This window comes from Alosa alosa, chromosome 15, assembly GCF_017589495.1.
Source record: "Alosa alosa isolate M-15738 ecotype Scorff River chromosome 15, AALO_Geno_1.1, whole genome shotgun sequence".
Lineage (NCBI taxonomy): Eukaryota > Metazoa > Chordata > Actinopteri > Clupeiformes > Clupeidae > Alosa > Alosa alosa.
The window spans coordinates 11507241-11533556 of NC_063203.1; the positions used below are offsets into that span (position 1 = coordinate 11507241).

Here is a 26316-nt window from a genome sequence, read left to right on the forward strand (position 1 = left end):
AATATTGCACATTTTGTTCAAGCTTTCGAGTTTAATTAAACTTATCTCACTTAAGATTCACATGTAGCCTAATAATGCAAATTAAGCAGCCAATATTCATACATGTTTAGCATATTTGGTTTATTTGCTTTCTTCATTTGTCATGCATGTTTTTTCTTTTATTTGCTGATTTGTTTACTTTTTAGGCTACCAAAGACCATCTGGCAGAGGACTGCAAATGAATGGATACATTTGATCCATTTGTGATATGATTCTACTTATTTGATTAATATGCAATTAAATTCAAAACAAAGTAGCCTATACATAAAGTAGCCTAAAATGCATTTGTTTATTATTACAGTCATTATATAGACCCTTTCAACAAGGTAAACAAAAACAATGCTTGAACGTTCTATTTGGGCCCCAATCTACTTCCTCTGCATTAAGATAACATATGGAATGTTAAAAAGGAAGTCTTGTGGGGCCAACTATGATGCTGATAATGGAACTCTCTTGAAAGGGTCCATAGTCTTTACTCAAAGAACTTCACATACGGAGAAGTAGACTGTTATAACTCCATCAACAAAAAACCTAACTGCATCAAATGTATGACTAAAATGTATCAAAAGTAGTCTAGACCTACAATGCAGTATCACAGTACACAAGGTTACCGGTAATCAAAATAATTATAATATTGCTGCAGCATTTTATTATATTTGTATCGATTCGTACTTCTATTTACAATATGATACTCTTATAAAATAAATTACAATATTTCTGAGTAATACATCAAAAAGTATAAAAATACTCTAAAGTGACATTAGAACACTCGAAAGCGCACTGCTAGCACACAAAGATGAAAAAGACTAAGTCAGTCTGCACCGATGATTTTGAAGTAAGCTTGCAGGTGCCTGTGAAGGCAATCTCTGCACAATAGCACTGGTTGTGTGAAAACGGGAAGTTTTTTTTCTCTAGATACTAATTCCAGTCCTGTGGTCAGTCAGACTCTACTGACTGACCACATGGTCTTTCCACCGTGTCTGACAGGTTTCTTCTGGTTTCATGATGTCTCATAGTCACGTTGCACTGATTTTGTCTCTTTCTGTCCACTTGTCTTCTTTCCTGTTGTCTCCATCATACCTTATCTCTCACACGTACACATGCGCATACACTCCTTCTTTTGCTATCTCTCTCTATCGCACACACACACACTTTTGTCATTTCTCTTTTTTCCCCTCTCGTCAGACATTCGTTATGGCCATCTTGATGGTTAGGGTTAGGGTTAAGTTATGTAAAAGCACAAAAGCACAAACCATAAACCCTTTCTTACAGACATATGCTATCATCACATCTTCCTCTCTCTCTCTCTCTCTCTCCCTCTCTCTCTCTCTCTCTCTCTCTCTCTCTCTCTCTCTCATGGCTCCAGCTTCTGCTCTAGTTCAGGGGCAGGTGCCATCTCTTTGTCCCCGGCGCGGCTCCTCATGCTCGAGAGCACCCCGGTGACTTTTAACCTGACCGAGCTGGACAGGTAGAAGTAGAGGACGGGGTCGAAGCACAGGTGCAGTATGGCCAGCAAGAGCGTGGACTCCTTGGCAAGGAAGAGAGAGCGATGGAGCTCGCAGTCCTCGATGAAGTTGGTCTGGGTGAAGGTGTAGGGCATGCGCACGGCGTGGTACGGCACGAAGCAGAGCACGTAGGCCCCGGTGACCGTGGCGATGCTGACGGTGGCCTGGCGCACGCTGGCGCGCTCGGCCGGCTCGGCGTGACGCCGGCCCCAGAGCTGCTTCAGCACCAGGCCGTTGGAGAGGAACAGCGCGGCCGAGGCGTTGAGGAAGATGGCCATGCCCAGGAAGACAGACAGGAGGTGCCAGTGCTTCCCGAGCTGGGTCTTCAGGTCGGCGCAGCCGAAGGGCGCTTCGGGGAGCTTCTCCTCGATCGGGATGGCCATGTTGGGCACGTTGATGAAGAGCACCAGGAGCCAGACCACGGCGGACATGACGCCAGCGAAACACGGCTCCTGCAGGTGGAGCAGACGGGAGCTCTGGGTGATCTGCAGGTAGCGGTTCATGCTCACAAAGGCCAGGAAGGTGATGGAGGCGTACATGTTGATGTAGATGAGCACGCTACTGCACTGGCACTGGAAGACGCTGAACGGCACCGAGTCCACGCCCAGGTCCTTGGCGATCTTGAACGGAAGGGCGAGCATGAGCAGGAAGTCGGAGGTCAGCAGGTTGATGAGATAGACGCTCATGCACTTTTTGGTGGCTCGGCCGCGGATGAAGGCCCAGAGGGACACCAGACTCCCAGCCATCCCTACCAGGAAGATCACAATGTACATGGCAGCAAAGGGCTCCATGTTGTCATTGACCACGCAGCTGGAGTTGGAGGAGGACGCCATTGCTGATTGGTGAAGTGAAGACGAGTAGCTCAAACCTATAGAAGCAAGAACATGAGTTCATATCAGTGGCACAAGAACCTGAGGATCAAATATTTGCCTTTTTTTGTATTTTTCGCAATTGTATAGCATCCAATATCTTACACAAAGGCAGATAGTATACTGTAAGTGATGGTCAAACTGAAGCATCTCATTAAATTCATTTTGAATTATTGGCTTATTCAAATCCCCCTTTGATTCAATATCCACTGCCCTTAAATGTACTCTTAACAACACTGACTGAATACTTAAAAGATTCTTTAGAAATCCCCACATCAACACAAATGACCCAAAATCTCCAAAATACCTCAGGTCCTGAAAGTTGGGATGACTAAGCTGATGTCGACACTGACATACGTTGGTGTCTAACACGTCACTGGGTCTCAGGAAGTGGTGAACTGTTTTGTGCAAATCTCTTGTTTCCCCCTCATGCATTGCAGTCCTTTTGAAGATGAATCACTCTCTGCCCTTGGAAAAACACGTATTAAAATAGGACTTTAACCTGGGATTTTAAATACACTTCATCAATGTAGTATAAATTCCAACAAACTTCTCCACCTCCTTTGATGTTGGAAGACTTGAAAACATTTGAAAATGGAATGTCTTATCTATCATCCATTAATTACTCAATGTACAATTTTGTTCCTGATCACACTATAAACCCCTTATATGGCACTGGTAAAACAAACAGGAACATATGCAAATATAGAGCCTGGTGCAACAAACTGCATCTGCCTTTGGTATCAGTGCACCACCAGTGTGGTTGAGTCAAACTTTACTCTGTTAAAAAAAATAGACTCAGTTTGTCTAGGATAGATAGAATTACACGTTCCAGGTTTGAAAAAAGGAACGTGTCTGGTTCGAGTTCACATGTGCTACAAGAGATAAGGCATGTTTTGAGAGAGAACTCACCACATGTACTGCTCTTCTGAGCAAGACAGCCACAAACTGAGGTGCAAATCCTCAAGTCATTGACCACAGGACTAGGAGTCCAGATCAGCTCTAGAGCCCAGCCAACTCTCCTGCGGCAGAGTGATAACTAGAAGAAGCAACAAAAAGAGAGAAAGCAAAGCAAGGAGCGCTAGAGAGAACCAAGTCCCTCCTCTACTCTGCACAGCAGTGAAGTGACGTTACGGAAACCCAAGTTTCCAGATTCTGTGTCAGACTAGCAACCACAAAAAAAAACAGCCCTCCCCTTTGAAATGTATGTCGGTCGAACTCTGTCTTATCAGTTCCTGCTTTCGGGGAGTACTTTCTCATTTCATTTGTCTAGTCTTGTTTCATGGAGGTTGATGAAGCTGAAGAGTTTTACACCAGTCCTTCCTCCTCTGTCCACCTCCTCATTTGCAGAACATATAGTAAATAAAAATAAAACCCCAACCTTGTGTAATCCACGCTCCCCCAGCTGTTGTGCTCAGTACTTCCCCTGTTTTGTGGGTGTTTGGGATGATACACTTCAGCCAACTTTAGCCTTTGTGGTTTGCTCTCTAGTCTGTTGGCCTCACTGATAACACTGTGTTGACTGCAACTCATCTCATTTCTAAATGTGTGGGCATTTCCAGTAATAGATGACACTATATCTAAATTCCCCATGTTCTGAGAGCTTAAATATCATCACAAGAATCTGTGTGTGTGTGTGTGTGTGTGTTAGTTCCATCAAGGATGTCATGTACCATATGATTGCTGTGTCTAAACATACAGAGGAGGAAGCAAGATTAATATCTGTTTTTCAGTATTTTTTTCTTACAGTATTGTATAACCCCATCCCAAAATGTTCATGGCAATAGCTGTACTTTCAGTTCTTTGATAGTAACAGTTGTCATAACTTACATGATATAACTATATTAGTTTACTGCTTTTGGGTGAGTTTTGAAGTTTGATTGCATTCCACCCTCAAGTGTGTACTGTGTGCCTGTGTACAAAGCAGCTCCATGTCTGTATTTACATGTGTATGTGGGCATGAGGTTTCAAATAACAACTGAGGAGGGGTGTGTGAGGAAGTTCACTTGTTGGGCTGCATGGCCTGAATGATGGTCGCCGCATTTAGCGGCTTCAGGCTCCCTCTTTTCATGGAGAGTCGGCGGACCTCGGTGACGCTTGACGACGGCCCCTGGGGCTCTTTCCTCAGGCCCAGCTGGGCTCTGAAGGCCTTGCAGAAGATGAAGTAGATGAAGGGGTCCAGACAGGCGTTGCAGACGGACAGCAACACCGTGGCCTCTTTGAGCGTGAAGAAGGCGTGGGCCCAGGTGAAGCACGTCAGCTTCTGCTTCAGGAAGGCGTAGGGCAGTCGCACCAGGTGGTACGGCACGAAGCACACGCAGAACATGCTCACCAAGATAAGCATGTTCCGCTTGGACTTGGCCAGCTTCCGACAGCCGCTCTCGGACTGCTGGGATTTCTGGGCCTGCCGGAGCCGTCGCGTGGTGCCGTGGTACAGGAACACCAGGGAGACAAGCACGAAAAAGAAAATGGCTGCCGATACGGTGTGCACGGCCTTGTAGAGCTGGCTGACCCTCTGGCTATGCAGAGACTCACAGCCAACGCTGTAGCGAGCGAACTTGACGTTTTCCCTGGAGGAGATGAGGGAGATCACCATGTACAAGAGGGCTGTTCCACCCAGGAAGGTCCAGGTTACTATGGAGATGATTCGTGCAGCACGTGGTGTTTGTAAGATGTTGGTCTCCAGTGGCCGGACAATCTTCAGGTACCTGTTCGAAGAGGGAGAGTATGGGCAATGGTTAATCACCCTGATAGTTAAAATATAGCACACAAATATACTAGTCAGGATGTCTTAGGACACTCTGTGGTCTGACTATGGTACGTTGAACATTTCACCCAATTATGGTTCGAGCAGGTTTTCTGACAGTCCGGTGATTTACCGTGACCCCCAAACAGGATACTAATGTCTGCAACATTTATGCTTGCTTTTCTAGGTATTGTTCTCTCTGAGCACCCTGTGTTCTTTTGTGGTTTGTCTAGTGTAGGCTTTGCAAACACCCTTGTGTGGTTACATGAGCATTGTGTTCTGCACCTGGTCCTTACACAGTCACCTATGCCATCGCGATATGATTATACATCATACAACAAAATCCATTTCAAAACATGAATTAACTTTGCACAGGTTTACACTTCAAAATATGATTACATTTCAAACATAGCAATTTCATATACTTCAAAGTTATATCACTGGCAAAAACTCCTTGACCATTCCTTGTGCTTGTGTGTCTTTCTCACATTTTATTCACACAAGGTTTGGTACACAAATCTCATTTCAATTTGGTTTCCAAAGTCTCTTGGCAGCATGTTTCGGTCCAAATGTATTTATCAGTAGCCTTCAGAGACTGTTCCCAGAATGTCTCCTTACAGCTCACATTTTATTCACACAAGGTTTGGTACACAAATCTCATTTCAATTTGGTTTCCAAAGTCTCTTGGCAGCATGTTTCGGTCCAAATGTATTTATCAGTAGCCTTCAGAGACTGTTCCCAGAACGTCTCCTTACAGCTGTTTTTGTGCAACTGTTAGGGAACCTTAACATTCCCTGATGGTTATATTAACTTCCTTCCCATGCGTTGAGTGCCAAAAACGTAATATTACGTTTTTAGCTTTTTTTTTAAATTACGAAACTAGACACTCTAACACACCTTATATGTAATTTTGGGAATTCTGTGATGAATGGAAATTAAATATATGATGATCGAAAACTCATGAAATCGCACAATCTGGACATTTCATTATAACTCGGCTGCCGCGTTGGGTCGAATCAGTGACGCATGCACGTCAGCTAAAAACCAGGCCATTTCTACCACTAGGTGGCAGTCTTGCCAGGTCTCGCTAGGTCACTTCCCGGAACCTTTACAGGCAACACTTCATATTTCATTAAAGACGTTATATCTCCATTTCTAGAAAAAAAAACAGCGATTTTGATGAAAACTAGCCACTGTTTAGCTTGCGATTTCTCAGGAACAGAAGCGTCTAGAAATACACATTTGCACCCACTGAGAGCTCACCTTTCTCACCTGTCTCAGCTTTCAAACGAGCCATTGTATGTGTTCATAGCTATAACACAGAATATGCTGTGACTGTACAAAAATCATCAACAATGGTCTAGATTGCTGGCACTCTAGGACAAAGCTTCCGAAAGCAGCTTGGCATTCAATGAGTTAAGGGTACATTTTTTATTAGGGTACAGTGTCTATTTACACCCCTTGACCACACAGCTGAGCTATTCACACCCTGTGACATAACAACAAAAAGACGTTGTACCAACGTCTCTGGAGAGAAGGCGTGCAATTTGAACAAGAAATCTGTTCTCAAATGGAAGTTTTGATTGCAACAATTAACTAGCTTGCGCACCAGGGTGTAAGTAGCATACATTACTATATACACCAGGGTACGAATAGCATCCACTTCTAACTATACATTGATGCAAACAGCATACCTTATTCAGAGTGTCTATTACAAAGCTGAGCTATTCACACCCTGTTACGTAACAACAAAAACATGTTACTTGTTTTTTTATTATTATTACATTGTGTGATCAATATGCACAGGGGTGAAAATAGCATACACTGATATTTGTACCAGACGGGGTATTAATAGAACACATTGCTGTGTGCACCGGGTATGAATACCATACATTGATATTTGTACCACACGGGGTACTAATAGAACACATTGCTGTGTGCCCCGGGGTACAAATAGAATGCACTTCTAATTGCACCAGGGTACGAATAGCATTCACTGCTAATTGTACCAGGGGTGCAAATAGCCTTACCCTTTTTTTTATCCTTAAACTGACATTCCCAGAACGTTCCCTAGCCTATCATGCCTGTGTGTGTGTGTGTGTGTGTGTGAGAGAGAGAGAGAGAGAGAGAGAGAGAGAGAGTTGTCGTGGGGGTTGCCTGGCAACAGTAAACTTTTGACCCAAAGTTTCAACCAAAGATAGACAAGCATCATACTTTTAGCTCTCCATCTGGTTCAACCACGGATTCAATAAAGCACCGGAGCTGTGCTGATTTGGAAGCGTCTTTCATGTTGAGGTTGCAACACTTCCAGACCTGCCAACCTTGAAGAAAGTTTTTAGCACTTTGAGCCGAGAAAAAAAATCCTCACGTCGGCCTTCATGCATGCATCCAAAAATGGTCATACACGCAAGGTACATTTTGGACAGTGACCCATCTTTAATGTCAGATATCTATCTAAATTTCATCCAATGTGTTCCTGAATGTGCAAACTAAATCTTTTGCAGTAGCTCTATAATGTTGACAGTCTGTTTGAGCCTAATAATCCTGACCTATGAAAAACACAAATGTTGATAGGGACTGTGGATATGCTGTCCATTTTCTTATGTGGTCTTTATTTAATCATGTCTGGTTTATTATTACCTCTTTTCAATCCATTAGATATTTCTTTTTCTTTTTTTTTTTTTTAATCTGTGGTGGGGTCTGGGGGACCCCCAAACTGAATTTTAATAATAGTAATAGTAGTAATCTATCCCTGGACATAGACCTGTGGTACGACTCCATCTGTCTCCAAAATGTACTGTATATTTTGAAAGAAATTACAAACTACAAACTAGAGTATCTTTGTTAAAAAAAAAAATCTTAAAAATAAACTATTACACAGAATGCAATGGCTGTTTGGCTAATTGCATACACCTTTTTAAAAAAATATTGCAGTGACACCTCCTGGGCTCCATAGTTTGATAGGAGCATTTCGGTCGGTGCAATAAAGTAAACTGAAGGAGCCAAGATGGTCAACATGGGTTGAACCCAATTTCTTTGTTTGTGCTGCCAATTTTATGTCACCCTGTAGACAACTTAAAAGCATTATCTGTCTTTTCTGTTTCATCATCCCCTTAGAAAATTGAAAGTTGAAAAAAAAAAAAAAACCTTAGGAGCTTGAATTGTCAGGTGTGTCAAGTGCTAAAATTAGAAAACAATATAAGATACTGTGGGAGAACATTAGGACATGGACCCCATATGATGACCTTTGACCCCATGACCTTGAGTACTTGGAGTAACTTGGAGTTTTCTCCACCAAGTTTATTAATTCTGTATATCGGGTTACCAGGATATTATTCTGTTTGTCCCCTATGTTGCCAGTCATGTAGCAATAGGCATGCATTTACAGCACAAAAAGGGAAATGTAGTTCAGTTTGATTCCACTGTTGCGAAGTCTGCTTCTTGTCAGTTCAATCATCGTTTACATTGATATGGGATGCTGATTAGGCCCTAAATTTTTTTACCAGATCTAGGCTACTTCATAGGAGCCCAATGTACAGAATTAATAGTCCTCTGCCGCCAATCAGAAAACAGTATTTCTTGTCTGTTGGAGATATGTTTTCAATAATATGCCTTGTAGTTTTTTGAAAAGTTGGTATTTTTGTATTTTCAAATGACTAATTACTTGTATTTTAATTAAATACATTTTTCACATAAATATTTTGTATTTTACTTTGTTACATTTTATGAGCCAGTATTTGTAGCTCATAGCAAAATAGTTTTTGATTTTTTTGTGCCCACCTCTGTTGACTACTTTTTACTTTTACTTGAGTACATTTTCAGATCGGTATTTTAACTTGTACTTGAGTAATATTTTATCAAGGTATTGGTACTTTTACTTGAGTACAATATTTTTTCATACTTTTTTCACCTCTGGTATACAGTTATAGCAACAGTGCCTGATACATTAGGCAGATAAACATGAAACCGAAAATGAAATAATAACGGAAGAAACTTCACGAGAATGAACAGCGGGAACAGCAGTCGGATAAACTTGTGTTCGTTCCATGGTTGGATGTCTACACGCATCTCTCCAGCACGTGTTGCCGGCCTAGGCCTACCTACAGGGAAGTGAATCACCTGATCTGTCCGCGGCTTGCTTGCCAGCCTTTCCCAGTCACGGTACTTAGCAAAGTTGCATGTCCCGTTTTTTTAGTTTTGTCATTTTGTCCCTCAGAGTTCAGGTGGGAGGGCCCCTTAGCAGGATTTTGCCTAGCCGGCACTGGATCTACACAGTTTATGTTGGACAAGAAAGCAACCTGTCCTGCTTTTACATGACATGGCCATGTCAGCAGTTGGGTTCATTATTCAGTAACCAGCTATGCCTAAGGACATCATTCCTTTCCTGAAAAATGTATTTGATAAAATGATCAAGTCATCAAGTCCTGCTTCTCCTTTTAATTCACATGGCCATGTCAGCAGTTTGGTTCATTATTCAGCAACTAGCTATCTAACTGTTAATCTTACCGAAAACCATGTGTATATCAACTAGATGTACCGCATAGCAGTACAAAATATGACCGCCGTTCAGTCATCCTCTCCACGAAAAAAAACTCCTCCTTCTCCTACTCCATCCCCTACTGCTGCAATTTTTGTGTATGCTTGTACGTGTGCGTACCTGTGTGTGTGTGTGTGTGCATGTGTGTGTGTGCGTGTCTGGCTCATAGTTCGAATTACAGGGGGTACTGGGGGGTACTATACCCCCCAAAGAGACAGAAATATCAGTTTTGGGGGGGTCAGATATTTTTTCTGATATTGTGAAAAAATATCATTACAGTTGGCTACAATACAAGTCAACTCCTATATTTTCACTAGAGAAAATTTAATGTAAAGCGATTTCAGACACCCCTATTATGGACCTTACCATTTTAACCAACGTGGCGCTAGAAGCGATAGAGATAGAGAACGACTTCAACTTCTCAAGCAAGTGTCAACGTTACAGTTGGTAGATTCCTCCAGTAGCTTAAATTCGGTTTGCTGCTGACGTGCATGGGTAAATTATAAGTTGCTAGCAGACGTCTAGCTTGTTGAAAATGTGCTATTTTACAACCTTCATGTATTAACGTGTTTTGTTCTTTCATAGCTCATGTCACGTCTTCATACATTTAATTACCGGCTACCTGCTACTTACCCACTGAGGCTAGTAAAGTGGACCTTGGTTAGATACCAAGGTTAGTTAGCAAGATAATTCTCTATTTAAATCATTTATTATTATTATTTTACATTGTGGTGAGGTAAAATCTATTGTCATTTCCAAGGAGATGAACTCCAGTCCATAGCCTATGTGTCCATTCTCGTTTAATCTTGAAAAAATGATTGTGCCCTTTTGAAATTAGTTTGGCACAGATCCTGTGTTGTTTTTATATTAAGCACAAGAGGGTCTGATGTAGCTACTGTAAGCCTACATAACATCAGTGAAACCTGTGGAAACATAAAAAGAGCCAAGTAGCCTAGGCTAAATAGTACAGCTATTATTTCATATTTTTAGTTCAATAAATGTAGTTTCATCTGAACCCTGATACTATCTTAATGAAACTAGGATTTTATTTTATTCACAGAGACACTATGAGGAGAAGGAAAGTGTATGTGTGCATGTGTATGTGATTAATTTGTACAGTAGGATACTGTAGTGTTAATGGCACCCAGCTTGTTCTGGTTATCGGATTCTTGTAGGTTACCGCTCTGTAGGCTAGTTTTTCTATGGTAGTATGTTTTTTCATAGTATGCTCCTTAATCACATTAAAGATTGCTCAGGTTTCACATATCTCTAGCAATTGTGTTGATTTGACACTGACTCATAGACTATAACGGAAAATTGGTTTCTGTTTATATGAGAGGGTTAGGGTCTTACCTCCAGGTCTTATGAAATCTAAAAATAAACCAAATCAATATTTCATGAAATAGACAATAGGCTTGTAAAGGTATTACTTTTACTAGTAATTAGAATGGTATTTCAGTGCACTTAACTTCTAACTTTTGAAAGTTGATCAAAACAGTTCTCTTTTAGATATATAACAATGAGATATTCTGTAGACTACTGATTATCAGTTTGTCGCATGTTTAGACCTTGTATGTGTGTTGCACAACACATGTTGCACTTGGCGATCACAATGGGGATTGATATGGTAGTGGACCATGATGGTCATAGAAGAAGTGAAGGAGCAGTACCCCCCAATTATGGTGGGATAATTCGCACTCTGGTCTGGCTGTGTGGATGTGCATGTGTTTGCATGCGTGCGTGTCTGTGCGTGTGGATGCATGTGTGTGTGCATGCGTGTGTGTGTGTGTATGTCAATTTGTCTCCATCTCCTATAGAGCCTGACCGATATGGGATTTTGAAGGCCAATTTTGGTATTTGAGTTTTTCAAGAAACTGATAACCGTTATATTGACCGATAGTCATTTTTAACAAACCAAATGTAAACATATTTTCCCATGACAAGGTTCGAATCAAGGTGGGGCATTATGTGAGGGGAAAGGGGAAATCTGTTGGATTTTGGAAAAAGGATTTTGGATTTGCTTAGCATGATAACGAGTTCAAACATTCGTTGGGGAGCGGGAAAAAACGCTAATCCGATGCTACTAAACTAGCCTATTTTATCCAACACAGATCTTGCGTGCAGTTCAGAACATCTGAACTGAAGATAGAGGCGATTGAAGCAGTATAATATTGCATTTTCATTTTTCCCGTAAAAGTGTAGTGGGGCTACATGCCCACCAAGTTTCATGTGGCCCGGTGTGTCGGTGTCCCGGGTCTCGTTGACCAAAAATTCAGGAAGCAGATGACGAAAAAAAAACAAAATTGACAATCCCTATATGACCGCTATCAATTATCTATTACCAAGTATGCTGTGGTGTGCTGTATAAATGCTCGCAATTGTATGAACAAAAAATGAACAGTAGTAGTAAAAATGCAAACACAAATGCCTGACACTGACACTGTAAACTACATGCAATGTACACAGATTGGTGTACACTAAGGGTAAGAGGTAACCTGGAAATACCCATACGAATCTCTGGCAAATTAAGGTCTGCGTGCTACCCAGGCTAGGTAAGAGGAAGTGATGAATGTTGACAGTGGACTTCCTGTCCAACATTTCAATTGGAACATGCATTATTAGAGTACACAGAAAAGAGCAGCAGTCACGCAAATGCCAGTCGCAAAACAAAAAACCTCTGAAATGTATACCAGTGCTACCACTTCCCTGTCTTCACTCTCATTTTATACTTCTTCTTTTACCTTCAGTTACAGTGACATGAAAATGATGGAAAGGAAATTGTAAAAAAATGTCTAATATTGGTAATACTGTGATATTGGTAATACTGTAGATATTTAAAAGATCCATAATGAAAAAGTGAGAGGTAAAAAAGAACAACTAAAAAAAGAAAAGAAAAAGACAAATAAGGGAGGGCATCATGTGCACCATATTCAGCTTGCCTTTCTTGATGCATTTGCATCGGGGCTACAGCGGCCACATCTAAGGCAAAATGCACACAGCGTACTCTTTCATGCTCTTATCATCGAAAATCAAGCTAACATGGCCTATTTAGGATTACACAAACAGCTTACTCATGTCCAACCCAAAGTGTCATATACGTCAAATGACTTTATTAGAACATTGACACATTAGAACATTGACACTGTTCCCACACCTGACTTCATTAGAACATTGACACTGTTCCCACAGCTAAACCGCAGACAGAAACCGTTAGAATGCATTTTTACTTGTGCTTCATGTTGAACAGTGGATGGTGGATGTTGAACTTACCTAAAACAACATATTCAGGTCAGGTCAGCGCAGGTTTTCACATTGTCTGCCTAAATTTGCATGCCCATTTTTGCCCAAGTGTTAAAGGCCCATTTATCATTTCTACCTTAAGATCGTACAGATAAAGTGAGGTTCACCCAGAATGCCTTGCTGTTCTTACCTGTTGGCAGCAATGTAATCCATGAAGATGATGCTGGCATACATGTTAAGATAGAAGGCCGAGGCTCCAAAACTGCAGTAGATTTGGCGCATGGCAGGCGTCTCAACAACATAGTTGGCAACACGCAGAGGCAAACACAGGCTGAGAAACAGGTCGGATATGACCAGATTCTGGAGGTAAATGGTGACGGTTGTGTTGTTGCGTTGAGAGCGGAAGAAGTAGACTTTCAGGGTGAATCCGTTCAGCACCAGGCTTATCAGAAACACCAGCGCATAGCCAAAGATGAAGAAGGGATAGGCCAGTACTTGTCCATTTTTGTTGTCACACGACGACCCATTGGTTGTATAATTGCTTGAGTTGAAGTTAAATGCAGGAGTAGTCATGGCTGTCATTTCTGAGCTGGTCATCTGCAGAGGGTCAGAAGTGATGCAAGCATGAGGAAAACATTTAACAACAGTAGTAACATCATCCACCACCCTCTTTGAAAACGTGCATTCTAATGTAACATTATTTTTTGTTTGGTGTCTGGAATGTTCAACTACGATAGTTTTGGGTCTTTCAAGAGGGTCTAAAGACTTATCTGTTCAGCTTATTTTTAATTAATTAATTCCTATGGTTTTTATGAGTTATGATTTGTAGTTTTATACTATTTGTTTATTTTCATTATTGATCGTTGATATTTACCAACTTTTAAAACCTGTTTACTGTTCATTTTAATATGTATTGTTATTTTTGGTAAGTCGCTTTGACAAAAGCATCTGTTAAATTCTATGAATATAAACATAGGCTAAACATAAAGATGCTCTTTGGGGAATATATTGCATGCTTCAACATTTGTAAGTAAAAAAGTGACACGTAAAATCCAACCTGACAAGTTCTTGGAACAGAAAGACAACACAATTATGTAACCACAGTTTCATGTCACCCATGTCCACGGGCCACAAATAAAACTCTGCTGCTTCCTTATGTAAAAAGGTCCTTTTCCCCCAGTGGTGTAACAATGAGGACCTTTAATAGCACTCCCTAGTGAAATGATTTCCTCTCTTTGAGTTCACCACATCCTTTCCCAAGCAATTTTGCCCAGTCAACAGTTGTCATGTTGTTTTGCGTTGTGTGGGTCAATAAACCATTTGCAGAAGCCAATCAAAATGATGAATAAAGCAAATCTGAAATAATACATTCAGATATAATTCAGATTTCTCTCAGATATCAGATCTCAGATCAGATCTCAGATAAGGCAACTGTAGACTGCAATTCAGTTTAACCAAACTGCAACCCAATTATATAACAGTGTGTTTGTATTTAGCAGTACAAACAAATAAATTAGGTTTCTCTTGCATGCAGTCTATTTCAATGATAGTATTTGTAGCCACATATACTGCTAAAAAAATAATATTCTGCTTGCCATTCACCTTCAATGACACTTTATGCTGAAGGCTACAGAAACTCTAGAACACACACTTATTTTCACAATTGTCTGTTTGAGGGACAAAATGGAAACGTATGCTCATTACTCACCCTTCTCACCTGAAAGTAACCAAAGAATCCTCAAAGTATTCCACTGTCTGCCTCTCTGTCTGAACTTCCACCAAGAGATATGATGTACAAGGAGGAGCTCATGTGGGTATAAGCAAGTTATGGTGTGTTGGTGTAAGTTGTGGAGGGGACAGACGTGCAGGGTGGGGAGGAGAGAGACAGAGTGAGGAAAAGAGAGAGAGACACACAGACTCAGAGGATGAAAGAGAAAGGGGGGCGGAGGGAGAGCGAGCAAAGCTGCTGTGACAGAAAAGTGGTTTAGCGGTTAATATAGAAAAAAAGAATGTCTGAGAAGCTTAGTTCAGTTTCAAGTGGTTTTGTGCAACTGTTCTGACATGCAACGTGAGCGCATTAAGCAATATGAAAATGAGACAGAGTCCAAAGGATTCTCTGATGCATTTCCTCCAAGAATCTCCTTACCTGACGTGCAAAACATGCTGTCTATGTTTTTGATTTGCTTATTTACTTATTCAATTGCTATGTTTATTTGGCTTTTTAAATGGCATGGAAATGCAGTACTTTAAAAGTAGTGCACAGTGAGACTGAACAGTCTGCAGTGGAATGTAGCTGAACTGGCCAGGTGATCTTGCTAGTTCCTGATATGCCGAGTAAGGAATTCCCCCTGCACGGTGCATTTTTGTCTATGCAAAAATATCATCGTACAATCTATAGCAGAACTAACTGTAGGCTTCTAGGCTTCTGAATAACCCCGTTGTTTAGTATAAGTATAAGTATATAAGTATATATACTTTATTGATCCCGTGAGGGAAATTTGGTCTCTGCATTTAACCCAATCGGTGAATTAGTGAAACACAAACACAGACTGTGTGGTGAAAGTGCTACTATACACTTCCTTCTGCTGGTTTTATAACGGTATGTTTGTTCATATCCGAACACCGGAAGGAGAAGGGAAAACACAAACACAAACACAAACAAACATAGTTGAGATCAAATCAGTCAGAGTAGACCTGATTTACATGGTGACGTGCATATTTATGTTTTAGAAAAGGATCCAAAGTTTCTTCATTCAAATGTTTTTTTTTCTTATATCATAGCCTAAAAAAAGAAAGAAAATTATATCTACACATTGTGACTCCACAAAATATGTCTTTTTAGTTTCATAAAAGGGCAACATTTAATTTTCTTAGGGTCTTCTTAAGGCCTGAAAAAAATCCTGGGGGATGGAAACACAGAAAATGTGTGATAAATTTGATATGCAATGCTTCACATGGCTCAAACCTCACAGGTTATTAATTGCTTCTCCTAGGTGGTTTATCAGAACCATATCAAAATTAGAAACCAATTAGAAACCTAGCAACCATATCAGCCCTCATATCTCCCCTACTCTGGGACAGAGATTTAGCCCCAAGTGTGGCCCAGGGACTCCATAGTGCCCCGCTTATGGAATCTTATTCTTGTGGTCAGCAAATAGTTTCACCCACACACACAAGAGTTGGTAGGGATATGGACCTCCCTAAGACGAATATAAGGGGAGGGGTGAATATCATCGGTGTAAAACATCACATCCAACAGAAAGAGAGTAAGTGATTCCAATGAATAAAACTTGCAAAAACAAATAGCACACACATCAGATATGTGCATTTGACACATGCACCACATGTGAGTGTATTGTTGGATTCCGAAATGTCATGGGTCACGGACCACAGGTGCTCAGGCCTGCCATTGCCGCTTGCAGCTATATTTTAACTTGTACCACTTGTCTGGCACCTGACAAGCCATTCATGCACACTTTGTAATTGTTTCTGATCATAAACACAGTATGCACAGAACGATTTAAGCCTCTACACACCTATCAGATAATTTTTATACTTGAAAGAAACGTGACAGAATATTCAACCAGGTATCTTGATTGTTTGAATATACAGTTACACATTTCAGGTCAAAGCATAGATCATAATAGTAAGGATTAACAGACTGAAAAGTGACCTAAATGGTGGGGATCCCGATAGTGAGGACTGAACTAGTATTGACAGTCCTTCAGTGCAGCCAGGTAAGCTATATCATCAGCTATTATGTAAATGTAATAATATAACCTGTCTGTAGATGGAGCTATTGATCTATTCCAGGCCTAAACCACACCATAACAATTCAGCTAGTGGTGCTAGAGATGCCGATTGTCCTGCCAGACTGAAACAGCCCCTAAACTCTAAACATGATTCTGGTACTACAGTAGCTAACCAGGGGATCCGGTAGGACATATCAATGGCATTAAGCATCAAAAACAACTCATATACATCCCAGTATAGTTTAATTGTTGGGTTAAGTCCATTTGGAATGTTTTTAAAGGCTTGCTATGTGGAATAGACACATGCCCCTTGTTTTTATCAGAATGTTTCTTTCCTGTGACTGTTGTATGTAAGCTATCTTACTTTATGTGTTGTATACATGACAAGCATAATTAAACAATGTCAGAGGAGGGAATCAAATGCAAATGACTGGCTCCCTCACAACACAAAGCATTCAGCACAACACACAGCCAACATACAAACAAGCCCATTATATTCAATGTACAAAGGCACCTTACTTTTTAGATAAACCCAATAGCAGATTAAATGAACAAGCCAACACATCAACATGGGGCAAAATCGAAATCAAAAGCTAATGTTGATGAACCAACCAAACACTTGGTTTATGTGGTAAGTTGACTACAAAGCACTACAATGCCATCACCAAACATGCTGTAACAATTTAGGATAGTGTATTGAAGAAAGATGTTCAGTGAAGTTCAGTAAGTAAAGAGACTGCTGCCCCCTACTGCCCAACAGGCCTAACTGTGACCTGACAAAAATGAAATGGGTTGGCCTGTCAAATCCACACAGGTAAATTACAGGTGAGAGATGAGGTAAAGATTAAGGCAATGTTACAGGGGCTGGCCAGAAAGGAAGCTGCAACACTGTATTATAAGAACCATGAGACAGCAAAGATAAGCTGCATGAGGCATTGGCTTTCAGAAGAAATGCTTTTTAAGGCTGGTGTTCTTTTTTGAGCGTCTTTGTAGTGCTTAAAGCGTAACTCTCGCCAAAATGCAACCTAGAGTCTTTTTGTGAATACCCAAGTCAAACTTTCGTTTAAAAGCATAATTTTAAGCATAAGTTTAAAAGCACTTTTAAGACTGACCTTATTGTCGTTTTCTGGTCAAATGGCCCTTTGAATGGGAGTGCTAGGGGCACTACTATTTTGACGCATGATCGCATTAAAATCGCTATTTTTAAAACACTAAGAAGGCTCAACACAACATGAAACGTTGATGACATTTACACATGAACTCGAGAATTGAGAACATTGTTTGTGTTCACAGAGTTTACTAAAAAGAAAGGTTTTGGACAACTCACTTCTTGACTGGCAAGATGGCGGCGAGCAGAAAAACCAAGTGAGTTGTTCAAAACCTTTCTTTTTAGTAAACTCTGTTTACTAAACTCACAGTATATCTAGGGTGACCAGACGTCCCGAAAAATTCGGGACAGTTCCGATATCCAAGCAGTTGTCCCGAATCCTGCCCTAATTGTCCCGAAAATTATACTCAATCAGAATACTGAGTAGTTATTTTCTGATAAACAATAAAAACTGTCCGTAGAGAGGTTGAGTCGACTGCAGCCCCCGACGGCACCTAAGTGTCTCGATGCAGCCCGGCTACTTTGTTTCTTTTTGACGTTCTATAATTAGGCGCTAATATGCACTGATTTCGTGAAGCAACATTGAATGTGCAGGCAGCGCAGCAGGCAGAGCCAGCGTGTGTGCAAATAAAAAAATACGTCGGAATTTCGGCCTAACGTCCATGTCGTTTTAACATAGGCTAATCTACTTAATCTAACAATTATTTTGTATTCTTACTTAATGACCCATCATTTTGGTAAGGCTTGTTATTAGCGTTAGGCTATTAGGCTATCCTTATTCTCAAAGGTCTGATTTGCACTGTTACGCAGTCATTGTTTTTTTGTTTTTTTCCCCACAATGACATTTTGAGTTTATGATTTCTCTGTTGTATTTTGAGACAGACTTGATGTTTTGATGTTTGAATAAAAATGTGTTTTGGTAAGATTCGCTGTAGGCCTATCACCCCCCCCCCCCCCCCCCCCCCCCACGAAAAAAAAGCGAATTTCACCGACCCATCTGACCGAATTTCAGCCAATCCCATCTGGTCACCCTATCTATGACAGATATGATTACATCAAACATACAACTTATAACTTAAAAAAGTAACAAATTACATTTCCAAAGTAACCTTCTCAAAACTGAATGTATGTGAGATTCAACACATTCTTTCTGTTGTGTGACTGTGGAATTGCTTTGAATTGCCATTAATTTAATTCCACTTCCTGTCATTCCAATTCCAATTCAACTTCCTGTGGGGCGGAGTCAATTCAATTAAAATTCCAACTCATGAATTGAATGGAGACCCATTCTTAAATTCGGAATTTTGCACAAGTCCAGTGCCACTCATAATAAACTAACCACTGGGACACTCCTTAGCATCTCAGGGTTCAGTGCTTAGGGACACAATGGAACAAACAAACATCCCTCTGGTGTCCCTCTTGGAAGGTCATTATTCAAGTCTTTTTTTTTTTTCAATCATCTTGGTGCACATTTAAAAAAAAAAAAGTGTAGACAGGACTGGAGGATTATTGCATTACCAGCTCTGCTTTGGCCTCATGATATCATGTGTCACTTGGGGCCCCCTACTTCCTGTAGTCCCTTGGTTCATGTTTTGAAGGCCACCAGAAACCAGGAACTGACCGTGTCTGAAATGCTCAGTTCTGTGATGGCAGCCCACAAGTACTCAGATACACAATAACACACACATACAGTAACAGTTAATTTTGAGCATAGCATGTTTAATTTAATTATTTACAAACAATAATCACATACAAATTGGACAAATTGGCTTTCACTATTTAACATGGCTTAAGATCCTCCAGTGCTCTATGGCAGTAGGCCTACACATATTTCCAGTTCCTGTGTTCCAGAGCACTATCTCTGAAGGTTCTTCGTGTGTGTGTGTGTGTGTGTGTGTGTGTAAAATCTGGAAATTTGTAAGCTCTCTAAATAAATCAGTGACCAGTGCATCCTGTGTGTGTGTGTGTGTGTGTGTTTGTGTGTGTGCATAGGTGTACACGTGTGTATGTGTAAACATGTGCGTGCGAGTCCGGCAGTGTCCGTGCGGACCCTGCAGAGAATCCTCCTGTGGCATGTTTTCTGAGGGAAACGCACCCCGCCACAGACTTGTGTTTATCTCCTCCTCCTCTTCCTCCTTAACCTTCAGCCTAGAGCTGCTGGTGCTGCTGCTTCTTACATAACACCCATCTGCACCAAACACTGACTGCTATGCAGCAATGCTAACAAATGCGATATACTGTAGAGCAACGACCTGACCAGCAGATGTTCGACTCTATTAAAGACTGTTTTAGCTTAAATGTCATCTTGTTTATACTTGGTTTTTTGAGAGGTAGGATTTATTTTACAGGACTGAAATGTGTCTTATGATAAATAAACAACAATCACAAATTGATTAGTAAGGCTTGAATTAACATTGTACTCTTTCAAGGATTTTATCGAGGTGGATCCTAAAAAAAACTTTTACCACTTCCTTTTGAGAGTGATAGCACAGAGATTAAGTCACTCAAATGCTCTGAAATGAGCCACCAAATTATAATATATTAACCCAGAATTTCCTTTCAGCTGATACATCCAACAGGCTTTAAAGTGTCTTAAAAGCACCTTAAAAAACAGTAGTGCTTTTTCTGTCAGTTTTCTGTCTGTCTGGACATACAAGAAGAGGAGTATCACTGACTGACTGCTTTACCTTTCAGCTGACTAGCAACTGAAACTGGCAGACGCAGCACTGGAGTCATGCCCCCATCTCTCTCAGTGCCCTTTCTAGGCCAGAACATGTCACATTGCCAGCATTTCATTTCCTTCCTCTCTGTATCACTCCATCTTTCTTCCTCTCTTCTTCCTCTTTACGCCTCTTGTTCTCTCCATTTTCTTGTCTGTTTTAGAAAACCCTCTGACAAGTTACACATCCCCTTTACTATGTCTTGTGTTCTCCATTGGTGATTCTCGTTGTCTGCCCCCAACCCCCCTCCCTGCCCCCCCCACCACCACCCCCCACCACCCCATTCACAGGTTGCTGATGCTGATGCCGTTGGAGAAGGAGCCCCGCCTCGCGGGCTCGTGAGTGGGGCGCGTGCAGCAGGGCAGCCTCTGCAGCAGCGACTCGCGGAAGGTGCGGCACATGAGGAAGTAGATGACGGGGTCCAGGCACACGTTGAACGACGCCAGGAACAGCATGGCCTCCTTGGCCTGGAAGAGGACGTATGGGCTGGCGTCGCGGTTCTGGCTCAGCGTGTAGGGCACGCGGCACACGTGGTACGGCACGAAGCAGATGAAGAACACGGCCAGGATGCTGAGGATGCTGCGGTTGGACTTGCGTCGCACCTGCTGGTTGCCACCGCGGCCCAGGCGCCGGTAGGAGCGGTAGACGCGCAGCGCGATGGACGCGTAGCAGAAGGCCAGAAGCAGCAGCATTGCCCAGAAAATGCCCATGCTTAGCATGATGGACATGCGGTGCCACTCCTTGCCCAGCTCGCTCTTGAGCTTCATGCAGCTCCACTGGCTGCTGGCCGGCAGCTGCTGGTTGCTGAGGAACGAGTTGGGCAGCATGCAGAGCAGCAGCAGCAGCCAGGCCAGAAAGGAGAGTGCTCGGGCGCAGCGCACGTGCCGCAGCAACGATGAGCAGGACGTCGACGAGGAGCAGAGGGAGCCAGCGGAGGGCAGGGAGGAGGACGAGGAGCAGGAGGTGGACGAGGAGGAGTGGACGATCTTGACGTAGCGCTCCAGGCTGATGAGGCCCATGAAGACGATACCGGCGTACATGCTCAGGTAGAAGATGACCGCCGTGTAGCGGCACGTCAGCTCTTTAAGGAGACGCCCGCCCAGGCCTGCCTCGCCAGCGATGCGCCAAGGGAAGGTGAGCAGCATGAGCACGTCGGCCACCACCATGTTCTTCAGGTACACAATGAGCGCAGACGAGCTGGACATGCGGAAGAAGATCCAGGCGGCCAGGCCGTTGAGAACCAGGCCCACCACACAGATCACCAGGTAGAGCACGGGCAGCACCTGACGTGTGAACACACTGTTGAGGTCCGTCTGGTTACCACGGAGACTGGTGTTGTTGGTGATGTCCATGCCTAAAGACCATGGAAATGTCAAGAAGGAGCAGTTAGTTAGTTGGATGCATGGACACCAGTGTTAGTCTCCCCAAAAAGAACTTTCAGTTATGCTGAAGTTCAAATGAATTAAAACTTCTGAGAGGTTATTAAACAACAGAACAATAACAACAGTATAAATCCATATCAAAATATTCTCTATTAAATCATTTTATATATAAAAATTGGGTTACACTTTAAAAATTGGGTTGACAGTATCGACATAAGAGTGACATGGCACTGTCATGAACGTGTCATAAACAAGTCATAAATGTTTATGACATAACGCTTCTGTTATTAAGTGACATTCGGTTTAGGGTTAGGATTAGGGTTAAGTTTAGGGTTAGGGTTAAGATTAGGGTTAGGGTTAGAGGTTAGGGTTAGGGTTCATGTCATGACAGTGTCATGTCACTCTTATGTCGATACTGTCAAGTAAAGTGTTACCAAAAATTGTTACAACATTGTAAAAACTGAAGTGGTTCAATGGAGAATCTTAATTATATAGTACACCCATTTCAATTATGTACATCATGCAAATGTTTTTTGGATGCTACAAGAAAAAATGTCTGGAGAGACTGGTGTAGGCTACTATCTTGGTGTTATGTTAGAGCCTCTATAGCTGGCTTTGGCTATAAAGATTGAGATGAGGTGAAGATTGTGACCATATTTTTTCACCATCAAATATTGCTTTCCTGTTTCTTAATCTCTCTTGATAAGACTGTCATTTAAGATTGTTGCATAATGGTTCTGTCCAAAGAGATTTTCAAAAATAGAATACCAAAAACAACAATAGATTATTGAGCCCCCAAAGGACCATGCTGAGAAGTGTCTTTTTAGAGGTGGGAATTCATTTTTATTGTTGTAGTGTTGTTGTTGTGGTAGTGGTTTGTTTCACATTTTTGTTTTTGACGGAGGAGCCAAGGACTCTAACTTCCCATCTACAATAAGCAGAAAATAAATATATTTCTATGTGCATCTTATATACTTACATTACCAATCATAACCTCAATCTAAACAAAACCCTTACCCTAAGAACATATTTAACTGCTATGTGTTATGGTGAACTGATATTTTCCTAAAAAAACATGCTGTGAGAATTGAGACATGGAAAAGCCTGTAAGGTGTTGGTACAGACCTTATGAGCAGACCGGTGAATGATGAGCAGGGATGTTTGGTTGGCCCAGAATGTTGAATATCTCTCCGTCTCTCCCCTGAGTAGCTAAAGCTCTGTGCGGTCTTTCGATCAATGTCCCAGCAGAAACGTTTAGTGGATGATCACTCAAAAGCCAACGATTTGATCAATGTGTCAAAATTCACTAACATCACAGATTTACCACTAACTTTTCATTTCATAATATCTCCACAGCTCTTTGCAGACTCTACCAGCACTGCAAACTTGTACTTCCTCTCTCTGCTCAGTCCAGCTGCTCTACAAGAGCCCTGATCTTCTGCCCTGCTGATTTATATTTGGTCTCTCTCTCTCTCGTTCTCTCTCTATCTCTCTCTCTCGGACAGGAAGTGAAATGTATGCTCTTTCCTCCCACTCTTCCGTTTCTGTTTCACGTTTAACACATTTTTTTTCAACTCCCTGAGGTGTTTAACTCTATGCACTTCTCTCCATTGATGTTAAAAAAAGAAAGTGGCAACTGATAGGGGGTGCCACACACCCACCCACACACACACACACACACACACACACCCACCCACCCACACACACACACACACACACACACAGACACCCACACACTGACACACAGACACACACACACGCACGCACGTACACACACAAATATTTCTACACACCTTTCCTCTCTCCCTTTTTCATTTACTGTCTTTCTTCTCTGCCTTTCACTTTCTAGCTTTGACTTCTTGACTTCTCACTTCCCCTTTCTGCTTTTCCATGATCCTTTCATATTGCCCTGTCATCTTTACCATCACAGGAGGAGCTGCTCACTATCATTTCACAAGAAAGAGTTACAGCTGATTGGAAGCCCTGGCTCCACGGACTGCAGTGGAGTGTGACTAGCGCATGAGAGTCACACAAATTCTAATGCACCACAAACCGCACACTGCAGACTAAACAGAACTGTTTATCAAATAGAAATAGACTTTAGACTAGTAAATACACTTCACATTTGACTGATTTCCATTTATTGTGAAAATAGTCTTCTTTTTTGGTTTGCTGAGTTTGACCCTCTCTGACCATTTCAGATTAAGAAAATCTACAACCTCCAGCTTTGAATACATTTCATCAACTCCTTTCAGGTAGACACGTACTGTATGTACACCCGCGACCTCACAACCAACACAACTGGTAACCCTACCCTTTTGAGCTTTTCGGAAATGAATCAATCTACAATATAACAAAATTAAAACAATTTAAAGAAACATTATACTATTGTGTATCTGATAACAGTGAGGAAGTCACGTTGGAAAAGAATACAAATGTCTTAAATCTGTCTGAATGAGACCGGAGGAAGCTCATTCATGCTTGGTGGTGTGGCCATACATGGTTTACTGTCCGACAGCAAAAACCAGAGAGGATTTCACAGGTGCTCTCTTTCCCTGTAAGGAGGATCTGAAACCAGAGATGACGAATGGAATAGGACAGAGCTCAAGCAATGCTCCTATTTGTTCATAATTAACATTAAACATTACACAATAAACAATGATTAACACACAAAAAAACCCAAAAAACAACAGTGTGTAGAAGTTTGGCTATATTCAGCATGTTGAATTTGAGCTATTATTTTTAGGTGACCTCAGTAATGTTTGGTGGTTGTGACTGGCCAAATACAGAATGTCTTAAAATGATCCTCGATTCATTCAGTTTCGTGGTATCTGATTAACAACAGCATCAGAAAACTGTGATGATGCAATGTCCATGCCATAATTCATAAGAGCTTTGTGAACAATTGGCAAAACCTGAAGAGTCTCTTCACTACAGAAGGCTTGTAAAACCACCATTGTCAGACAGTTTTTAAAGGGGAGGGAACCAAAATGTCTGTGAAGGCAACATGTTAATATTGTTTATTGTTTATCTTCCATTGTTCACTTGTTATGACAGGGTTGGAGATTAAATATTGACATGATTGAACAGAATTAAACTACAAAAAAATATATAATTGTATATTTTTGTATGTAATAAAATACCACAGCTTACAGCAACACTGGAGGATCTGAAAGCTCCTTAGGTACAGTCTAGAAATGTGCACTTGTTAAAGAGCACAATTTCTCCAAATTCAGCAATGACAGGTTTAATTTGATGAGTGGAGAGGATACAACAAAAGGACACATACAACAGGACAGTCTGAGATTAGGACACAAAACCCAAAAGGGACAGACAGTACAGAGGACCCAAAAATAGCATTCAATGCAGACAATGCTCAAGGCCTTGTTTGGTTGAAACCCCAATCAGATCTGGACTGGAGCGAGGGAACAGAGATGCGGGGGGAGAGATGAGGACAGGATGGAAGAAGAATCTGAAGAGTGACAGGAAGGAGATATGAGGGGGGTAGGGAAGAGACTGAGTGAAGGGGAAAGAAACAAGACAAAACAAGGGCCCAAATGAGGATGGAAAATCATGCGTGTGGAGAAATGGCAAACTTGCAACCAGCAAACAATTAACCATACTTTTATATCAGCCATACCTTTTAACAACCAGATCATTTCACAGAAGCTTTGCATTCATAATAAACAGTATAAAGTCCAGGAAGGATGGAAGGAAGCCTACAGTGGTTTTCTTAAGTGCAATGAGAGCTTATGTGGGGTGTAATTTTTATTCAGCCAAGGACTTTAGTGTTGCACCACTTCAGAATCAATAATGTCAGAAGAAATAATAATAAGCTTGAATTACCCCTGGGGATCAATAAAGTATCTATCTATCTATCTATCTAATGTACAAATATAAAGCATCATAAATAATACATGATACATAACAATAGCTGCCAGCCCTACCATTTCATCATTAACCCTCAAAATTCTCAAAAATATTGTTAATTTATTCTATCATGAGGCTCCTTGACTATCTTTCACACAAGGCATCTGAACACACAAAACAGATTTTGATCTTTTTATGGTTTGATGGTTTTTTTTTTTTTTTTTAAATGAATGGGTGAGACTATGGACAGTGTCTAAAATTGAGTCCAGGCACATACCTATTGATCAGATGGACTGCATAGAATAGAAAATAGAATCTCTCCTATGAGCTAAGGTGAATGAGGCCGGCAGACCATAAATAACAAATGGAAGTTCAAAACCTCAAAACTAATAAACCCGAAATGAACACAATAGGTATATTCTGAAAACAGCAAGGGGTAGCTTATACTGTAGGGTCAGTGACGGAAGTGTTTGCGTTTATTAGAGCCACTCTGATAATGGGAGTGCGAATTATATTGAGCCCAAAGGAGTCTGGATAATGGTATAAGC

The 26316-nt window shown here is 41.3% G+C and overlaps 2 protein-coding genes across 4 annotated transcripts; both read right to left on the reverse strand.

Moving 5' to 3' along the window:
• Window positions 1–435: 435 nt before the first annotated feature.
• gpr171 (G protein-coupled receptor 171) lies at window positions 436–14783 on the reverse strand. Of its 3 annotated transcripts, none has more exons than XR_007195864.1 (4): window positions 14645–14783; window positions 13127–13533; window positions 3326–5121; window positions 2743–2876 (listed from the first exon to the last, which is right to left on the reverse strand). XR_007195864.1 is itself a non-coding variant. In XM_048264730.1 (3 exons), exon 3 carries the CDS (start codon window positions 2375–2377, stop codon window positions 1394–1396), a length of 984 nt encoding a protein of 327 aa, XP_048120687.1. In that variant the 5' UTR covers window positions 2378–2412; window positions 2721–2881; window positions 3326–4415; the 3' UTR covers window positions 436–1393. The 3 variants fall into 3 exon arrangements, 1 of the variants encoding a protein (XP_048120687.1); XR_007195863.1 differs by having other exon boundaries at window positions 2743–2881; XM_048264730.1 differs by lacking the exons at window positions 13127–13533; window positions 14645–14783 and adding an exon at window positions 436–2412 and having other exon boundaries at window positions 2721–2881; window positions 3326–4415.
• Window positions 14784–20800: 6017 nt separating this feature from the next.
• On the reverse strand, window positions 20801–23307 carry LOC125308644 (P2Y purinoceptor 14-like). The gene is made up of 2 exons (XM_048265208.1): window positions 23024–23307; window positions 20801–21870 (listed from the first exon to the last, which is right to left on the reverse strand). Exon 2 carries the CDS (start codon window positions 21866–21868, stop codon window positions 20801–20803), a length of 1068 nt encoding a protein of 355 aa, XP_048121165.1. The 5' UTR covers window positions 21869–21870; window positions 23024–23307.
• Between the last annotated feature and the right edge of the window lie 3009 nt (window positions 23308–26316).